General features: G+C 44.1%; 1 protein-coding gene across 5 annotated transcripts; it reads left to right on the top strand.

Moving 5' to 3' along the window:
• Positions 1-431: 431 nt before the first annotated feature.
• LOC112806589 (uncharacterized) lies at positions 432-13,880 on the top strand. Of its 5 annotated transcripts, none has more exons than XR_003203892.2 (3): positions 432-494; positions 10,794-12,755; positions 13,221-13,880. XR_003203892.2 is itself a non-coding variant. In XM_073889009.1 (3 exons), exon 3 carries the CDS (start codon positions 10,854-10,856, stop codon positions 12,417-12,419), a length of 1,566 nt encoding a protein of 521 aa, XP_073745110.1. In that variant the 5' UTR covers positions 436-494; positions 8,147-8,297; positions 10,794-10,853; the 3' UTR covers positions 12,420-13,878. The 5 variants fall into 5 exon arrangements, 4 of the variants coding, with proteins under 4 accessions (XP_025704712.1, XP_073745110.1, XP_073745111.1 ...); XM_073889009.1 differs by adding an exon at positions 8,147-8,297 and having other exon boundaries at positions 436-494; positions 10,794-13,878; XM_073889010.1 differs by lacking the exon at positions 432-494 and adding exons at positions 508-643; positions 8,147-8,297 and having other exon boundaries at positions 10,794-13,878.
• Positions 13,881-17,120: the final 3,240 nt, after the last annotated feature.

Below are 17,120 nucleotides of genomic sequence, written 5' to 3'. Positions count from 1 at the left end.
AATAAACTATGGTATAAAGTTATTTAAAATTATAAAATATGCCGTCATTAAAAATAAGGCTGTACAATAATGATGGCGTCCGATTAAAACCACAGGAGAAAAAAAATTACCCGTGAGTCCCTATCTACGGAGATCAATAAATAACTGGTGAATAAGTAAAACGGAAAGCAGGGTCGGCTCCACGGGAGAACGCCCTCCGCCGACCAGCGCGGGTGGGATTAGGGCTGAGCGAGGTGTGCACGCAGGGCGGGCGGGGTCGAGCCTCGCTCCCCTCCAACCCCGGCCCAGGCGGAGGGGTACGCCGCAGCGCGACCCTGCCAGCGGCGGGAGATCGGAAACACCCGCTCCCACTGCCCGCGGCCGGACAGAGCCGCGCTGCCTCCTGGGACGCACACATCCGGGTCCCGGCGCGCGCACGCGCGCACCCGCCCCGCGCAGGCGCACCCGCCCCAAACATGGCCGCCGCCTCGGGCTGTGCCGTTTGCCCGCCAGAGGTGAGTCCCGCCGCGCCCCTCGGCCTCCCGGTGCCTCCCTCTCCCTCGGGACGGTGAGGTGTGTGTGTAGGTGGGTGTGCTGAGGCGGGGAGAGGTCCTCCGAACCCTGGTGTGGCGTGTGCGGCGCGACCGCGGGCGGGTTTCACGAGGTGAGCGGGCGCGTCCGGCTCGCAGGGGCGCGGGCCGGCCCGGGGCGCGGCTGCCCCGGCGACTAAGGACGCAGCCTGGGCCGCGGGTGAGGACGGCCCCGGCGCGTGAGGACGCCTCCGCTCTTTCGCCCGCGTCACTCGGCTTCCGCCCTCGTGTCCGGCCGGTCCTCCTCCGGGGTCGCTTGGCCCCGGCCGCCGTGGCGGACCTTGGGTCGACCGCCCTTCGGCCTCAGAGGGGGTGGGTCGCGGTCGGCGGGTGTCAGGCCACAGTGGCCGCGTCGCGCCGGTGGACGGGGCCATTTCCCACGGAGCCCCGCAGGTGTCAGACGCCGTTTGCTCCCCCGCCGGCCGCTGCGCTCGGCTCCTGCTGTTCCCGTCGAGGGCCGCGGTTTTCCCCGTGTAGTGGCTGTTTGACTTCAGGTTCCTTGGTGTAGCCGTTCGTTTTTTTCAACTCCTCTTCCCCCAGTGGGTCATGGAAAAAGTTTTCATACATAGAAGTTGAAGTACTTGTGCGACATCATACCGACCCACTAACATCTACACTTGCTTTATCCCACATATTTTCCTCTGTCCATCTTTTCAACTATTAATTTTGGGGGGGGACATTTAAAGTAAGTTACGGATTTTACAGAGCTCCCTCTCAAACACCTTGTTATTGATTTGTGAAGTTGTTTTTTTTTTTAAGATTTTATTTATTCATTTGACAGAGACACAGCGAGAGAGGGAACACAAGCAGGGGGAGTGGGAGAGGGGGAAGCGGGCTTCCCGCGGAGCAGGGAGCCCGATGCGGGGCGCGATCCCAGGACCCCGGGATCATGACCTGAGCCGAAGGCAGACCTTCAACCGACTGAGCCACCTGCATCCTGGGATCGAGCCCCGAGTTGGGCTCCTTGCTCAGCGGGGAGCCTGCTTCTCCCCTCTCCCTCTGCTTGCTGCTCTCACTCTTTCTATCTGCCAAATAAATATATAAAATCTTTAAAGAGGAAAAAAGATTTGTTTATTCTGGGTACATGTGCCTTATCAGATATATAATTTGCAAATATTTTATCCTATTCTGTTTTTTTTTTTAAGTTTTATTTATTTAAGTAATCTCTACAGCCCATGTTGGGCTTGAACTCATGATCCTGAGATTCAGAGTCGCATCGTCTTCCAACTGAGCCAGCCAGGCACCTCTCCGAGGGTTATGTGTGTTGTTTGTTTTGTTAGTTTTTTGTTTTTTGTTTTTTCACTTTCTTAGTGAAGTTCTTTGAAGCACAAATATTTTAATTTTGATTAGTCAGTTTTACCTACTTTTTTTTGGTCACTTGTACTTTTGTGTTGTACCCATTTCTGAAAATCTATGCCTGTATTTCTTTTAAGAATTTTGTGATTTCAGGGGTGCCTGGATGGCTCAATTGGTTAAACGTCTGCCTTCAGCTCAGGTCATGATTCCAGGGTCCTGGGACCGAGCCCTGCATCGGGCTCCCTGCTCAGTGGGGAGCCTGCTTCTCCCTCCCCCACTCCCCCTGCTTGTGCTTGCTCTCTCTGTCAAATAAAAATCTAAGGAAAAAAAAAAAAGAATTATATGATTTCAGCTTTCATATTTAGGCCTGTGATGTATTTTTTATTTTAAGATTTTATTTATTTATTAGAGAGAGAGAGAGTGACAGAGATAGCGAGAGAGAGCACAAGTGGGGAGGAGAGGGAGAAGCTGGCTCCTGCTGAGCAGGGAGCCTGATGTGGGGCTCAATCCCAGGACCCTAGGATCATGACCTGAGCTGAAGGCAGACGCCCAACTGCCCAAGCCACCCAGGCGCCCCTGGCCTGTGATCTGTTTTGAGTTAATTTTTGTGTAATGCTCACTCTTTGTGATCAGTGGTTTGCAGTGTGCCTTTTATCATCCTGGAGTATTTATAAAAGGAATTTTATAGATAATATTAAATATCCATGTAACTTAAAAATCCTAAAATCTTATGCACATATAAATAATCAGTAAAAGGAAAGGCAGGGGCCCTGGTTAGCTCAGTGAGTTAACCATCTGCCTTCAGCTCAGGTCATGATCCCAGAGTCCCAGGATTGAGCCCGTCATCAGGCTTCCTGCTCAGTGGGGAGTCTGCTGCTCCCTCTCCCTCTGCTTCTCCCCAGCTCATGCTTGCTTGTTCTCTCTTGCTCACTCTCTCAAATAAATAAATAAAATATTTTTTTAAAAAAAGGAATGGCATATGTATAAAAATATATATTTCTATATTTAAATGCTTGGGCACAATACCTTAGAAGACATAGGAAGCAGTCCAGTGCTGAAAGTTTGAATTAAGACAAATAGGACAGTGAGAAAATACTGTCTTGAGTGGAACTGAATGAGGTGAGGTATATGTGGATGCTGCTGGAACAGTGAGGGCTGGAGAAGTGGACCCGGACCAGGTGTATTGAATAGAAAAGGGAGAAAGATAGTACTTTGGTGGAAGCAGGTTCTAAGTACTTATGCAGTAAGGCAACTCAGGCTGTTCAGATGTGGTGGGACTTAGTCACAGGCAAAGGACCAGTCACCCCTTGTGGTGTGGCCTGGAACAGCATCAGGACAATTTATGACAGAAAACAGTTCTTCAGACCTAAAGTCTCAGCCTGTGCTGGGGCCAACATTCAGTGTGTAAAAAAGCTTTGGAGACCACCTTCTTTGGTGACCATGGGAAGAGGACAGGCTGGGGAAAATTCGTAATATTGGGGCTACAGACAAGTGATATGGCGGACATCTGAGCGGAGGTTCAGAAGAAGAGTGGGGGAGAAATAGGAAACCCCCAAAAAATATGAATGGCATCAAGGTGAATTTTTTACAACATATATTTTGTATTATACTACTAAAAGTAGTATTACATAAGTATGTAGGAGGACGATAATCTGAGATATTTATTTGTTTTTTAAGTTTTACTTATTTATGTAATCTCTACACCCAATGTGGGGCTTGAACTCACAACCCCAAAATCAAGAGTCAAATGCTCTTCTGAGCGAGCCAGGTGCCCCAATCTGAGATATTTTAAAAACAACCTTAATTAACAAAATCAGTGGGATTCCTATGTTAAATTCCCTAATTTTACCAAAAGTCTGTCCTAATGTCCTCCTGTATACTGGTGATCATTTGTTCTTTTTTTAAAGATTTTATTTATTTTTATTTATTTTTAAAAGATTTTATTTATTTATTTGACAGCGAGAGAGAGAGAGAGAGGCAGGAGAGAGGGAGCACAAGCAGGGGGAGTGGGAGAGGGAGAAGCAGGCTTCCCGCTGAGCAGGGAGCCTGATGCAGGGCTCGATCCCAGGACCCTGAGATCATGACCTGAGCCGAAGGCAGACACTTAACGACTGAGCCACCCAGGCATCCCTAAAATTTTATTTATTTATTAGAGAGCATGAGAGAGCACAAGCAAGGGGGAGGGGTAGAGGGAGAAGCAGACTCCCTGCCAAGCAGGGAGCCCGATGAGGTACCCGATCCCAGGATTCTGGGATCATGACGTTAGCTGAAAGCAGACACTTAATTGATTGAGCCACCCGGGCACCCCAGATCGTTCCCCCCCCCCCCCCCAGTAATCGCACTGTGGCCCTCAGGGCCTCATTGTCAGAGGGTATAGTTGAAATGGCAAGTTTTTGTCAAGGAGATGTAGAATAGGGAATGAGTCCATAAGTTCAGGACAGTATCCTGATTTCTTTTTAGCTTGCTTCTCCTAAATGAATTTTCCTTAATATCTTGTAACACATGAAGTATTGTTCTATTCTAAGGTACCCCAGGTTGATACCTGCAGGGACGTTGGTCAGTAGGGTGATCAAGCATCATGTGGTGGTCTTGAGCATGGTAGCAAATCTACATCCTCAGCTTGGGCCCATCAGATGCTAGCTAGTGTTCCCCACTGCCTGCATCTTTGTGACAACCTAACACCTCCACAGATTTCGAGATGCTCCCAGTGGAAGTACTACCAAGGTCAAGAGCTCTGGTTCAGGGTGGAAGGGACTTGTCCCCTTATAGGGGACGTATCTATGCTTAGGACTACGGGCATCATTCTTGAAGACATAATTTTACTTATTACAGGTTTATTGAGATATAATTCATAATATCATGACTCATCCAAAGTCCACAATTCAGGGGTGCCTCAGTCAAGTGTCTGTCTGTGATCGAGCCCCACGTTGTCGGGCTCTCTGTTCAGCAGGGAGCCTGCTTCTTCCTCTCCCTCTGCCTGCTGTTCCCCCTGCTTGTGCTCTCTTGCTCTCTCTGTCAAATAAATAAATAAAATCTTTTTAAAAAAGTGCACAATTCAGTGGTTTTTAGTATATTCACAGAGTTTTACAACCATCACCACCGTGTAATTCCAGAATGTTTTTATTAGGCCAACAAGAAACCCCATACCCATTAGTAGTCATTCCCCTTTTCTTCCAGCTCCTGGCAGCCACTAATTGATGTTCTGTCTATATGTAATTGCTTGTTCTGGACATTTCATATAAATGAGATCATATACTATGTATTCATTTATGTCAGAGTTCTTTCATTGAGCATAATGTTTTTAAAGTTCATCTATATTGTTGTACCATGTATTAGTAATTCATTCCTTCTTGTGGCTGAAGAATATTCCATTGTGTGGATTTCTACATTTTGTTTAGCCATTCCTCAGTTGATGGACATTTATTTGAGTTTCCACTTTTTGTTTATTATGAATAGTGCTGCCATTATTGTGTAATTCATGTACAAGTTTATGTGTGGACATGTGTTTGCATTTTTCTTGAGTAGATATCTAGAGTAGAGTTGTTGGGTCACAAAACTATGTGTAACTTTTTTTTTTTAAGATTTACTTATTTGTGTATGTATGTATTTATGTATGTAAGGGAGAGAATCCCAAGCAGACTCCTTGTGGACCCAGACATGGGGTTTGATCCCACGGCCCTGAGATCATGATCTGAGCCAAAACCAAGAGTCATTTGCTCAACTAACTGAGCCAGGCAGGCGCCCTGTTTTTGTCTGGTTTGGGTTTTTTTTTTTTTTTTTTTTTTTTTTGGCCACACTCATGGTTATGAAGTGGTATCTCACTGTGGTTTTGATTAGCATTTCCCTAATGACAGTGATGATGATCATCTTTTCATGTGCTTATTGGCCATCTGTATGTCTTTGGAGAAATGTCTATTCACGTCCATTGCCTACTTTTAAAATTTGGGTTGTTTTGTTACTGAGTTGTAAGAGTTTTTTGTATCTTCTATATAGGAGTCCTTTATTAGACATATGCTTTGTAAATATTTTCTCCCATTTGATGGGTTGTCATTTCACTTTCTTAGTGGTATCTAACTTTTTTTTTAAAGATTTTATTTATTTATTTGACAGAGAGAGACATAGCGAGAGAGGGAACACAAGCAGGGGGAGTGGGAGAGGGAGAAGCAGGCTTCCCGCTGAGCAGGGAGCCCGATGCGGGGCTCGATCCCAGGACCCTGGGATCACGACCTGAGCCACCCAGGCGCCCCAGTGGTATCTGACTCTTACTGCAATAAAGGAAATAGCTATTATAGATTGAAAGGATGTTCCCTTTGCTTTTCAAGGCCCATTCTCCGTATCCCAAGACAATCATGATCACAGCTTTGGTAGGTGTCTTGCCAGGGCATTCCTTCCAGCATATTTGTGTCTAAAAAATTTCCCCAAGTGGTATCATGGTGTATATACGTCTGACTCATTTCTTTTAAGTACACACATGTATCCTTCCCCTACAGACCTGTAGGAAGGTGCTCTCTCTATCTTGTCTTCCCAGGACAACCACAGGCCATCCAGGCCCCAGTGTACTCAGAAGTCCCAGTATGGGAAACATGCGGTATGGTGGCAGGGCAGCCTTAGGAGGCCTTTTTTGTAGGTGAGGAACTGATAATGTTCAGGAGTGAAATCTTGGGATGTGGTCCTCCTGACCAGCTAGCCCTCCATATTACTGTTCAATGCTGTGGATGTAGCAGGCTTCTGGGGTCTTGGTCGTGGCTTCAAAGTGAACAAATCTGAATTTTTCACATTAGTTGTGATGTTTACTTTGATTCCTTGTGTCCCTAATCGTTAAGAATTTTCATCAAGAATTGGAGCTTTCCTTAAAGCACTTTCTGAATTTATTGATATAGGCTAAAGGGTCTACTACTCCTTGAATCTGAGAGCAGTTTGATCATGAGTCTGGGTGAGATTTCCTCAGATTACTCTCTTATTGAGACAGGGTGTAGGGGACTATTTTTTACTTTTATCTGAAAATAATGGGGAATTGCATCAGTAGACATTTTAATACTTTACAATCCTTACGTTCTTAGGATAAATCCAGTGTTGCCATTTTGGTAACTTTCTTCTGTTTCTTAGTTAAATACCCTTTTCATAACTGATATCACTAATGTGTGCCTCCTCTTTTTGGGGGGTCACTCTTGTCAAAATACGTCTTTCATTAGTCTTTTCAAATAACAGACTTGGTTTTCTTTATCTTCTTGGATGTTCTTTAATTTCTGCTGTTACTTTTATTATCACCTTCCTTCTACTTCCTGTTGGTTTACTCCTTAATTCTTTCCCTTAAGTCTTGAACCATGACTCATTAACCTTCCGTCGTCTTCTTTTTTTTTTTAATATAAGCATTAAAGGCCAACATTTTCTGAGGAACTGTGTTAGCTGCATCCTCATTTGCCACATGTTTTGAGATATACCATTTCCATTGTTCAGTTTGATTCTAGGTGTTTTTCTGATTTCTGCTGAGATTTCCCTTTGAACTCTGAATTCTGGAGAAATAGGTTTTTGTTTTTCCCAATAAATAGAAGTTTGTTTTACTTAATGTTTTTCTTGTATTTGGTTTTCTTTCTGCTACTGGTTCTTAACTTGACCACATTTCTAGTTAAGAGGCTATGGTCTAGGGCGCCTGGGTGGCTCAGTCGTTTAAGCATCTGCCTTCACCTCAGGTCATGATCCCAGGGTCATGGGATTGAACCCCTCATCAGGCTCCCTGCTCAGCAGGGAGTTTTCTTCTCCCTCTCCCTCTGCTCCCCCCGCCCCGCTTGTGGTCTCTCTCTTTCACTCACTCTCAAATACATAAGAATCTTAAAAAAAAAAAAAAAAAAAGATTTGTGGTCTGGTCTTGGTTGAACTTGTTCTTTGCCCTCGTTTATTGTCAGGGTTAGCAAATGTTCCACTTGCGCTCAGAAAGCATTTGTTTGGCTTTAATTGTTGTTTCATGGCTCTTCACCCAACTGTTGGATCAGGCTAGTTAATTACATTCTTTCCTCCTTCTTTATCAGTTTTTCTGAATTTTCATTTCTGAAAGAGGTTCATTAAAAGCTCCCAGTACAGTTGAATTTGCTGATTTTGATTTACAGTCCTGGCTGACATTTTTCTGTTTTGAGGCATGCTGTTAATATAGACATTTTTGCCATTGTTCTGTTGCCCTATTATACTTGAAGTTTATCATTAGTTGTCAAAGAACCACAAAATCTTTGGTTAGCTTTTGTCTCTTCCAAACTTTTGCTTTTGTCTTCTATTTGCTTTTGCTTTAGGTGTGCCCGTTGCATACAGATGTTTTAGTGTGGGGCTCGATCCCAGGACCCTAGGATCATGACCTGAAGCCAAAGGCAGACGCTTAACGACTGAGCCACTCAGGTGCCACCCCCAAGCACTTTAAAAAAAAACGCCTTCCTTTATTTTCAGGTATCTATTTTTGCTATCAAGTGATCCGTCGTGATAGTTTTTACTCCTTCCCCAGTGTTCTGTCTTCTCTCTGTTGGTCTTTAAGAATGTCTCCTGAGGTATAGACTGATACCCATTTATGCTTGGGCTCATGTTTTCTGAGTCTGAGATGCCTATCGGTGGAATTGCTGGATAGTGGAATGTGCCCATTTTATGTTTTGATGCTGCTACCATATTATACTGAGTGGACTGACCACTTTACATGCCCACTAATACTCTTCTTCCCTGAGGTGCCTGAGCTTTATATTCTCATGCCTTGTTTTATTTTTACTCATATGAAAAGTGTACATTTTGTCTTCTTAACGTTTCAGTTTGTAATTTTCTGAATGATGGTGAGAATGAGCAGATACTCATGTTTTCAGGATATTTGTATTTTTTATGAAGTGCCTTTTTGTGTCCCTTTTCCCTTTTTTGTGCTATTCTGTAAGAATTCTTTTTTTTTTAAAGATTTTATTTATTCATTTGAGACACAGAGATAGAGAGAGCATGAGCAGGGAGAGAGGCAGAGGGAGAGGGAGAAGCAGGCTCCCCACTGAGCCAGGAGCCCGATGTGGGACTCAATCCCGGGACCCTGGGATCATGACCTGAGCCAAAGGCAGACGCTTAACCATATGAGCCACCCAGGCACCCCTGTAAGAATTCTTTATAGATCTTGGGCACTGTTCCTTTGTCTCTTTTATGTTTTATGATATTTCTTCATTTGCCACCTGTGTTTTGGTTCTTACTTATTTTTGTTTGGAAATTTAAAATGTTGATATTAAATTTGTTAATCCTTATCTGTGTGGTTTTTGTTTGTTGATCATGAAGGTGTCCTACATAATTCAAACTTTGTTGGGGTTTTTCTTCATCTAGAGTTTTTTAAAAAATATTTCTTTCTGAGATAAGGATCTAATTTCATTTTGCTTAAAAGAAATGAGGAACCATTATCTTTTTTTTTTTAAGATTTTATTTATTTGAGAGAGAGAGAGAGAGCACAAGAGGGAAGAGGGTCAGAGGGAGAAGCAGACACCCTGCTGAGCAGGGAGCCCGATGCGGGACTTGATCCTAGGACTCCAGGATCACGACCTGAGCCGAAGGCAGTCGCTTAACCAACTGAGCCACCCAGGCGCCCGAGGAACCATTGTCTTGATATCATAAAATCAAAGGGGTAGGGGGTGGTTAGAGGAAGATCAATAATGGTGGAGACACTGGCAGCCACAGGCCAGAGGCAGCATCAGACATGATCTAACTCTCATAGTAACCTTGCAGGGTGGTCATTGACAGATCCAGGACTTTCAGAACTTCTGGGTCATCGAGTTTGTGCTTTGTCCCATCCATGAAGACAGAACTCTGACTACAAAGCTGGGGTGAAAAGTGCTCGTTCAGCACTGTCATAAGCACATGATGAAGTTGGGGCTTCGAAATGTGTATTGATTGTCGATATGGGCAGTGGGTGGTAGGGACTAGCACACAGTAGCCAAGACGGTGTTCCACTCTGTGAGCAGTGACACCTGGCTTCTGGTTTCCACATCTGTTTCATTCTTTTGGTGATACTTGTCTGTACTGTTCTTGGCTCCATCCCTTGACTCTCACTTTACCTTCCCCCTGTACAGATGTTAATTTGAAAAAGTCAAAATACCCACAAATGTAAATTGGTTCAGCTACTGTCTAAAACAGTATGGAGTTTCCTCAGAAAACTTAAAAATAAAAATGCCATATGATGTAGTAATTCCACTACTGGGTATTTACCTCCAAAAAGGGAACAAAACACTAATTGAAAAAGATATATGCCCTCCTGTTCATTGCAGCATTATTTATAATAGCCAAGATATGGAAGCAACCCAAGTGCCCATTGACAGATGAATGGATAAGGATGTGGTATGTATATATGATGGAATATTGCTCAGGCATAAAAAAGGATGAGGTTTTGCCATTTGTGACAAATGGATGTATCTAGAGGGTATTATGCTAAGTGAAAGAAGTCAAGCAGAGAAAGACAGATACCATATGATTTCGCTTTGGGGAATCTAAAAAACAAATGAACAAAGTAGAAACAGAGCCATAAATAAAGAGATCAAACTGATGGTTGCCAGAGGGGAGGGGTGGGGGGATGGGTAAAATGGGTGAAGGGGATTGAGGTACAGGCTTCCAGTTACGAAATGAATAAGTCATGGGGATTAAAGGTACGTTACAGGGAGTAGTCAGTGGTTTTGTAGTAGTGTTATATGGTGACAGATGGTGATTACACTTGTACTGAGTTTAGCATAACATATAGACTTGTCAAATCACTGTCTTACACCTGAAACTCATGTAACATTGTGTGTCAAATATATTCCAATAAAAAAATAAGCTGGGGAAAAATTAATAAAAAAATATAAAAATATGGATCCACACATCTGGTCTGTCATAATTTTTTATTCCTCTTCCAGGTACAGCTTTATGTACTTAAGTCTGTCTTTTTCATTGTTTACTTTTCAGCCTGAGACATGAGATTGAAAATGAGAGAATATTTCTGAAGAACCATCCTGTGACGTGGAAATGGAAGGATTTACGAGAGAGGGCTCCCATCTTTCCATTCTAGGTGATAATTGGGACTGTAAGAACCGGGAGGGACATTTGAGACAATCAGGTTTAACTCAGGAGAAACCAGGGGCTCAGGAAGCAATTTGTGAATATTCTGAACTTGAAGAGCATTTGAGTGCAAGCCCAGACCTTCTGCCATCTAAGAGAGTACCTACAAACGGTTTTCATATATGTGACTCAGATATTAAAAGTTTGGATTGTGATCCAGCTTTACACAGTTGTCAGAAAAATTACGGAACTAAGAGAAGTGGTGACAGCGATGCATGTGGAAAAGCCTTCAACCATTCTGTGGAAGTTTTTCAACTTGGAAGAGATCAAATGAGAGAGAAACCTTATAAATACACTGAAAGTGTTAAATCTTTCAACCATTTTACCCCTCTTGGTGAACAAAAAATAGCAAAAAGAGGAAAGAAACTCTATGAAGGTAAGGACTTTGGGGACATCTTTACCCTGAGTTCATCTGTTAATGAAAACAGGAAGAATCACCTTGGAGAGAAACTATATAAATGCACTGAATGTGGCAAATGCTTCAAACGGAACTCTTCTCTTGTGTTGCATCACCGAACTCACACTGGAGAAAAACCTTACACTTGTAATGAATGTGGAAAATCGTTTTCCAAGAACTACAACCTGATTGTGCATCAAAGAATCCATACAGGAGAGAAGCCCTATAAATGCAATAAATGTGGGAAAGCCTTCAGTGATGGGTCAGCTCTCACACAACACCAGAGAATTCACACTGGTGAGAAACCTTATGAATGTCTAGAATGTGGGAAAACCTTCAACCGAAATTCATCTCTGATTTTGCATCAAAGAACTCATACAGGAGAAAAACCATATAGATGTAATGAGTGTGGGAAACCTTTTACGGACATCTCCCATCTCACTGTGCATCTCAGAATCCACACCGGGGAGAAGCCCTATGAATGTAGCAAATGTGGAAAGGCTTTCCGGGATGGCTCATACCTTACCCAACATGAGAGGACTCACACTGGAGAGAAGCCCTTTGAATGTGTAGAGTGCGGGAAGTCCTTCAACCGAAATTCTCACCTCATTGTACATCAAAAAATCCACTCTGGGGAGAAACCCTACGAATGTAAAGAGTGTGGGAAAACGTTCATTGAGAGTGCTTACCTCATCCGGCACCAGAGGATTCATACTGGTGAGAAGCCCTATGGCTGTAACCAGTGTCAGAAGCTTTTTAGGAACATTGCTGGCCTCATCCGGCACCAGAGGACTCATACTGGTGAGAAGCCCTATGAGTGTAATCAGTGTGGCAAAGCTTTCAGGGATAGCTCCTGTCTGACCAAGCACCAGAGAATTCACACAAAGGAGACCCCATACCAGTGTCCTGAATGTGGAAAGTCGTTCAAGCAGAACTCTCACCTGGCGGTACATCAGAGACTCCACAACAGGGAGGGTCCCAGCCAGTGTCCTCAGTGTGGAAAAACATTCAGAAGGAGCTCGTCCCTCATCCGACATCAAAGAACACACTCTGGAGAGCAACCCATGGAAACATAACTAATGTGGGCCACATTTGTCCCCTGACTTGGTCTCAAAAAGCTGTGTGAAGGAGGAGTGGGGTGACATTTCCCTATCAGCAGAAAAGAATTCTTTAAGCTATCCAGTGAATTGATGAATGTGAGGCATTCCTTAGCCGTACTATTAAATCTATACAATAAGGAACTCCTGGGGAAAACAGAATGGTAATAAATGTGGAAGAGGCTTCAGGAATGATGCAGCCAATACCAAATGTAATAGCGCACACACTGGAATAAAATCTGTGAATGTCAAGAAGATACTTCCCTGGAGATGCATCAGAGTGCTTAAACAGTAAAGAACCTGTGAATGTATTCAGTAAGTAATTGGTATGTGAAATCCTTTAATAAGGAATGTCTGCCTTGTACATAAGCAAACGCCTATTAGGATCAAGTGTAATCAGTGAGAAAAGCTTTTGGTAGCTCTTACTGTCTACTCTGTATCAGCAAAGACATCCTGGTGATAGACTGCACACAGTTTTCCACCCCTTGGCAACCACAGAATTGTAGTTAGATTTTGCTGTTTGTGGTCTGCCTATGTTACAATCCTGTCGGATGCTGAAGATTTGTTTCAGAATGGGCAGCTGGATGAGGACGTTGCTTGAGAATGAACAATGAAATTGTCCCTGTTAAGACTGAAGCCAGCTCGTACTAAGATGGAGAGGGCTGCTGCTGAGAAATGTGATGCGTTGCTTTAGTTGTGGAAATAAAAATGAGTTCCTGTGATTCTGTTATCACCTCCCCCCATTGTTCATCTAGGACATTTCTAATTTGTTTTATGCAGTCATGCTGAACCATAATTATGAAGGTTTTGTGACCATGTTGAAAATGCTTATAATATGGCAGGCGACAACAACAATAAAAGAGGCATAAAATAGAAGACTTGCTGTCATTCCAGCCATGGCCATGTACAGGTATGTGCACATGTGGATGTAGATTGGACGTTGGTCACGAAATAAACGTGGTTTTCTTAGGGGCCTACAATTGTGTATGATTTTTTTTCTCTATTATAAGCCATACATTGTTGCTATAATAATTTGATAAGGAATAGAAAGAGGGAACCAGAGCAAGGCAAATTTTGGGTTTCTTTGGACCTTTTTTTACCAGAAGGAGCTAGATCAGGGTCACAGGGCAACTTTAAGCACAGATGGGGAACATCCAGGAAGTTTCTCTCCAGTGAGAGCATCCAATGGCCCAGGGCGTAAGAATAATTTCCTTCTTTGGGACTTGGAGGTGTCATTGTGAGGAGAGGATGGGTCTCAGAAAATGTGGAGTAGGAGGCTACAGAGAGGTCTAGGATGATCTCAGAACATCCCGCCTGTGGAAATAAAGGTGCTGGCCACGTGAGAGCTGCTTAGGCTGGATGGCATAGCCTCAAAACCCTGAGAATGGCTCCCCTTGAGAGTCATTGAATAAAGGCTGTGAGATAATAAAGTTGTGGTTTTATAAGCTGCTAAGTTTGTGGTAATTTGTTAAGGCAGCAATAGAAAACTAACACAAGCGGGATGCCTGGGTGGCTCAGTTGAGCATCTGCCTTCGGCTTGGGTCATGATCTCAGGGTCCTGGGGTCAAGCCCCACATTGGGCTACCTGCTCAGCGGTAGCGGGCTACCTGCTTCTTCCTCTCCCTCTGCCCCTCCCCCTGCTTGTGCGCTCTCTCTCAAATAAATAAAATCTTTAAAGGAAAAAAAAAACTAACGCATTATAGAAAATTATCACCTGCCCTTTTTCTCTCTTCTTGTGCTCTTTTTGCTTGTTCCTTCCTCAGACTCCAGCAGGGCCACTGCCAATCTACACTTTCCTTCTAGACTAGTTAGGAAAAGGAGCTCCTTGGGGCAGTGTAGAAGGAAAACTCTTCATTTGCTTTGGAGATATTACACCTGGGTACAGTAGGGCTAACAGCTGAAATTGTGAGATCAGTGGACTGTGAGGAGTCTGATGCATCACCCCTTAAAAGCCCTACCCGACTCATGGCCAATACGACTAGTTTTTTGTTTTGTTTTTACAGATTTTATTTGAGAGAGAGAGCACCAGCAGGGGGGAGAGGGAGAAGCAGGCTCCCAGCTGAGCAGGGAGCCCGGTGGGGCTCAATCCCAGGACCCTGGGATCATGACCTGAGCTGAAGGCAGACGCTTAACCAACAGGGCCACCCAAGCCCCCGCTATATGACTAGTTTTAGCCATATGTGCAGACCCAAGACCTTCATCCTCCCACAGGCTGGGTTGCAATTCTTCTTTAATACAACAATCAGGAATTCCTGTTGGAAGGCTAAATAATGGCTTTCAGATCTTGCAATGTGGAGATGATCCTGGGTTATCTGGTGGGGGCAATGTCATCACAGAGGTACATACGGGGTCAGAGTCAGAGGAGAGGTGTTGGAACCAGAAGTTAGATCAATGCATTTCCAGATGGGAGAGGTGTTATGAGGCAAGGAATGTGGGTAGCTTCTAGAAGGTGGTAAAGGCAGGGAAATTAATTCTCCATGTACATCCTCCAGAAGGAACCAGCCCGGCTGACACCTTGTAATCCTGGTGAAGGTAATTTTGGACTTCAGGCTTCCAGAACTGTAAGAGAATAAATGTGTGTATTTTTAAGGTACCAAGCTTGTGGTTACTTGTTATAGCAGCCGTAGGAAACTAATACACTTCCCTTTCTAGTTCTTGTAGACCTTTAACCTTCCCTGTGCCTGTTTGGTGAGGTACTCAGTGTCTTTTGCCTTTCCAGCAAGTTAATAAACACGGATTAAAAAAACAAAAAAACTCTGGTGATGTCTGTCTACTTTGAGAGTAGGCATGGCTGCTCAGCCAGGTGCCCCTTGGGCATCCACACAGCCCTGTGAGAGCTAGTCTGGAAAATTAAGTCCAATGAAGGAACAGCAATTCCTTAGTGAAAGGAAATTTAAGAAAAGTTAAGGAAAAGATGCCACTTACCTCTTTTTACACCTCCTGTCCACTAGTTTGGCTGAGGGGAAAGGCAACTTTCAGCATCCTAAAAGAAGTCCATAGCCTAAGAATGTGTGTGGGAGGTCCAGATGTGCTAATTCAATATGGAGACATGGGATGTTCATGATGGTTGCCACCACATTTCTAGTTTCCATTAATCCACACCCGTCTTTGTATTCGTTAATGTGTAATATTTCAAAGAAAAGCGGGGGGGCGCCTGGGTGGCTCAGTCATTAAGCAGCTGCCTTCGACTCAGGTCATGATCCCAGGGTCCTGGGATCGAGCCCCACATCGGGCTCCCTGCTCAGCGGGGAGCCTGCTTCTCCCTCTCCCACTGCCCCTGCTTGTGTTCCCTCTCTCGCTGTGTCTCTGTCTGTCAAATAAATAAATAAAATCTTTAAAAAAAGGGGGGAGGCCTGGACTTCTATAGAGTCAGATAAAGAAGGGAGTCATCCATGAGTATTATGGGAGACATGAGAAAGGATGGAGTAATTGAGGAAGTGTGGAGCCCCTGTCTATCTGGGTCTTACCTTGGAATATGTGAGAGCAGGTGGCCTTTTGCATTTCTTGGAACACAGGGGTGTGAGGGAATTTCTCCAGGAGCCCAGGTCTGAAATATAGTTCAGTATTGTCTGTATATGTCTTAGTCTATTCAGGCTGCCATAACAAACTAAAATAGACTGAGTGGCTTAAAGAACAAACTTATTTCGGGCACCTGGGTGGCTCAGATGGTTAAGCGTCTGCCTTCGGCTCAGGTCATGATCTCAGAGTCCTGGGATCGAGTCCCGCATCGGGCTCCCTGCTCCTTGGGAGCCTGCTTCTCCTCTGCCTCTCTCTCTCTCTCTCGCTCTCTCTCTGTGTCTCTCATGAATAAATAAAATCTTAAAAAAAAAATCATTTCTTAAAAAAAAAAAGAACAAACTTATTTCTCATAGTTTTGGAGATTGGGAAGTGCGAAATTAAGGCACTGGAAGATTTGGTGTCTGGTGAGAGTGCCTGCCTCCTTGTTCACAGATTAGTTGTCTTCTCACTGTGTCCTCATGGTGGAGAAGGTGAGAGAGTTTGCAGGGGTGTCTCATAAGGGGATTAATCCTATTTGTGTGGGCTCCACCCTCAGATCTAATCACCTCCCAAAGGCCCCACCTCCAAATACCAGCCCATTGTGGGTTAGGAGTTCAACATGAGTTTGGGCAAGGCCCAAACATTCAGTCTCTAACAGGTTTTCATTTCTCTTGGGTAAATACCTAGGCGTCCAATTGCTGGGTCATATGGTGTCTATTTTGAACTTTGTACAAAACTGCAAAGTTCCTTTCCAAAGTGGTGGTGCATTTTGCTTTCCCACAGTAACAGTCAAGACTTTCTGTTGACCTGTATCCTTGCCAACACTTGAAATGTCAATTTTATTTTTATTTTTGTCATTCTGAATTGTAACCTTAAAGCAGTACTTTTGGGCCCCCTGTGTGGTGCAGTTGGTTGGGCATCTGACCCTTGGTTTCTGGTCAGGTTGTGATCTTGGGGTCATGGGATCAAGCCCCATGTTGGGCTCCAAGCACAGAAGGGAGTCTGCTCGGGTTTCTCCCTCTCCCTCTGCCCCTTCCTGTGCTCGCTTGTGTGCGTGCATGCCTGCTCTGTCTCAAATAAATCTTTTTTAAAAACAGTACTTTTTTTTAAAAAAGATTTTATTTTTTATTTGACAGAGAGACACAGTGAGAGAGGGAACACAAGCAGGGGGAGTGGGAGAGG

This window comes from Callorhinus ursinus, unplaced genomic scaffold (genome assembly GCF_003265705.2).
Source record: "Callorhinus ursinus isolate GAN/ISIS: 27379988/994484 unplaced genomic scaffold, GSC_fseal_2.0 scaffold100, whole genome shotgun sequence".
In the NCBI taxonomy this organism is placed as follows: domain Eukaryota; kingdom Metazoa; phylum Chordata; class Mammalia; order Carnivora; family Otariidae; genus Callorhinus; species Callorhinus ursinus.
Note: the sequence above shows the minus strand (reverse complement) of the source record. Positions and strands in the feature narration are given on the sequence as shown.

What these genes read in the sequence shown, in the direction of transcription:
- LOC112806589 (XM_025848927.2), top strand. Translation starts at nt 10,854, where the DNA reads ATGGAAGGATTTACGAGAGAGGGCTCCCATCTTTCCATTCTAGGTGAT.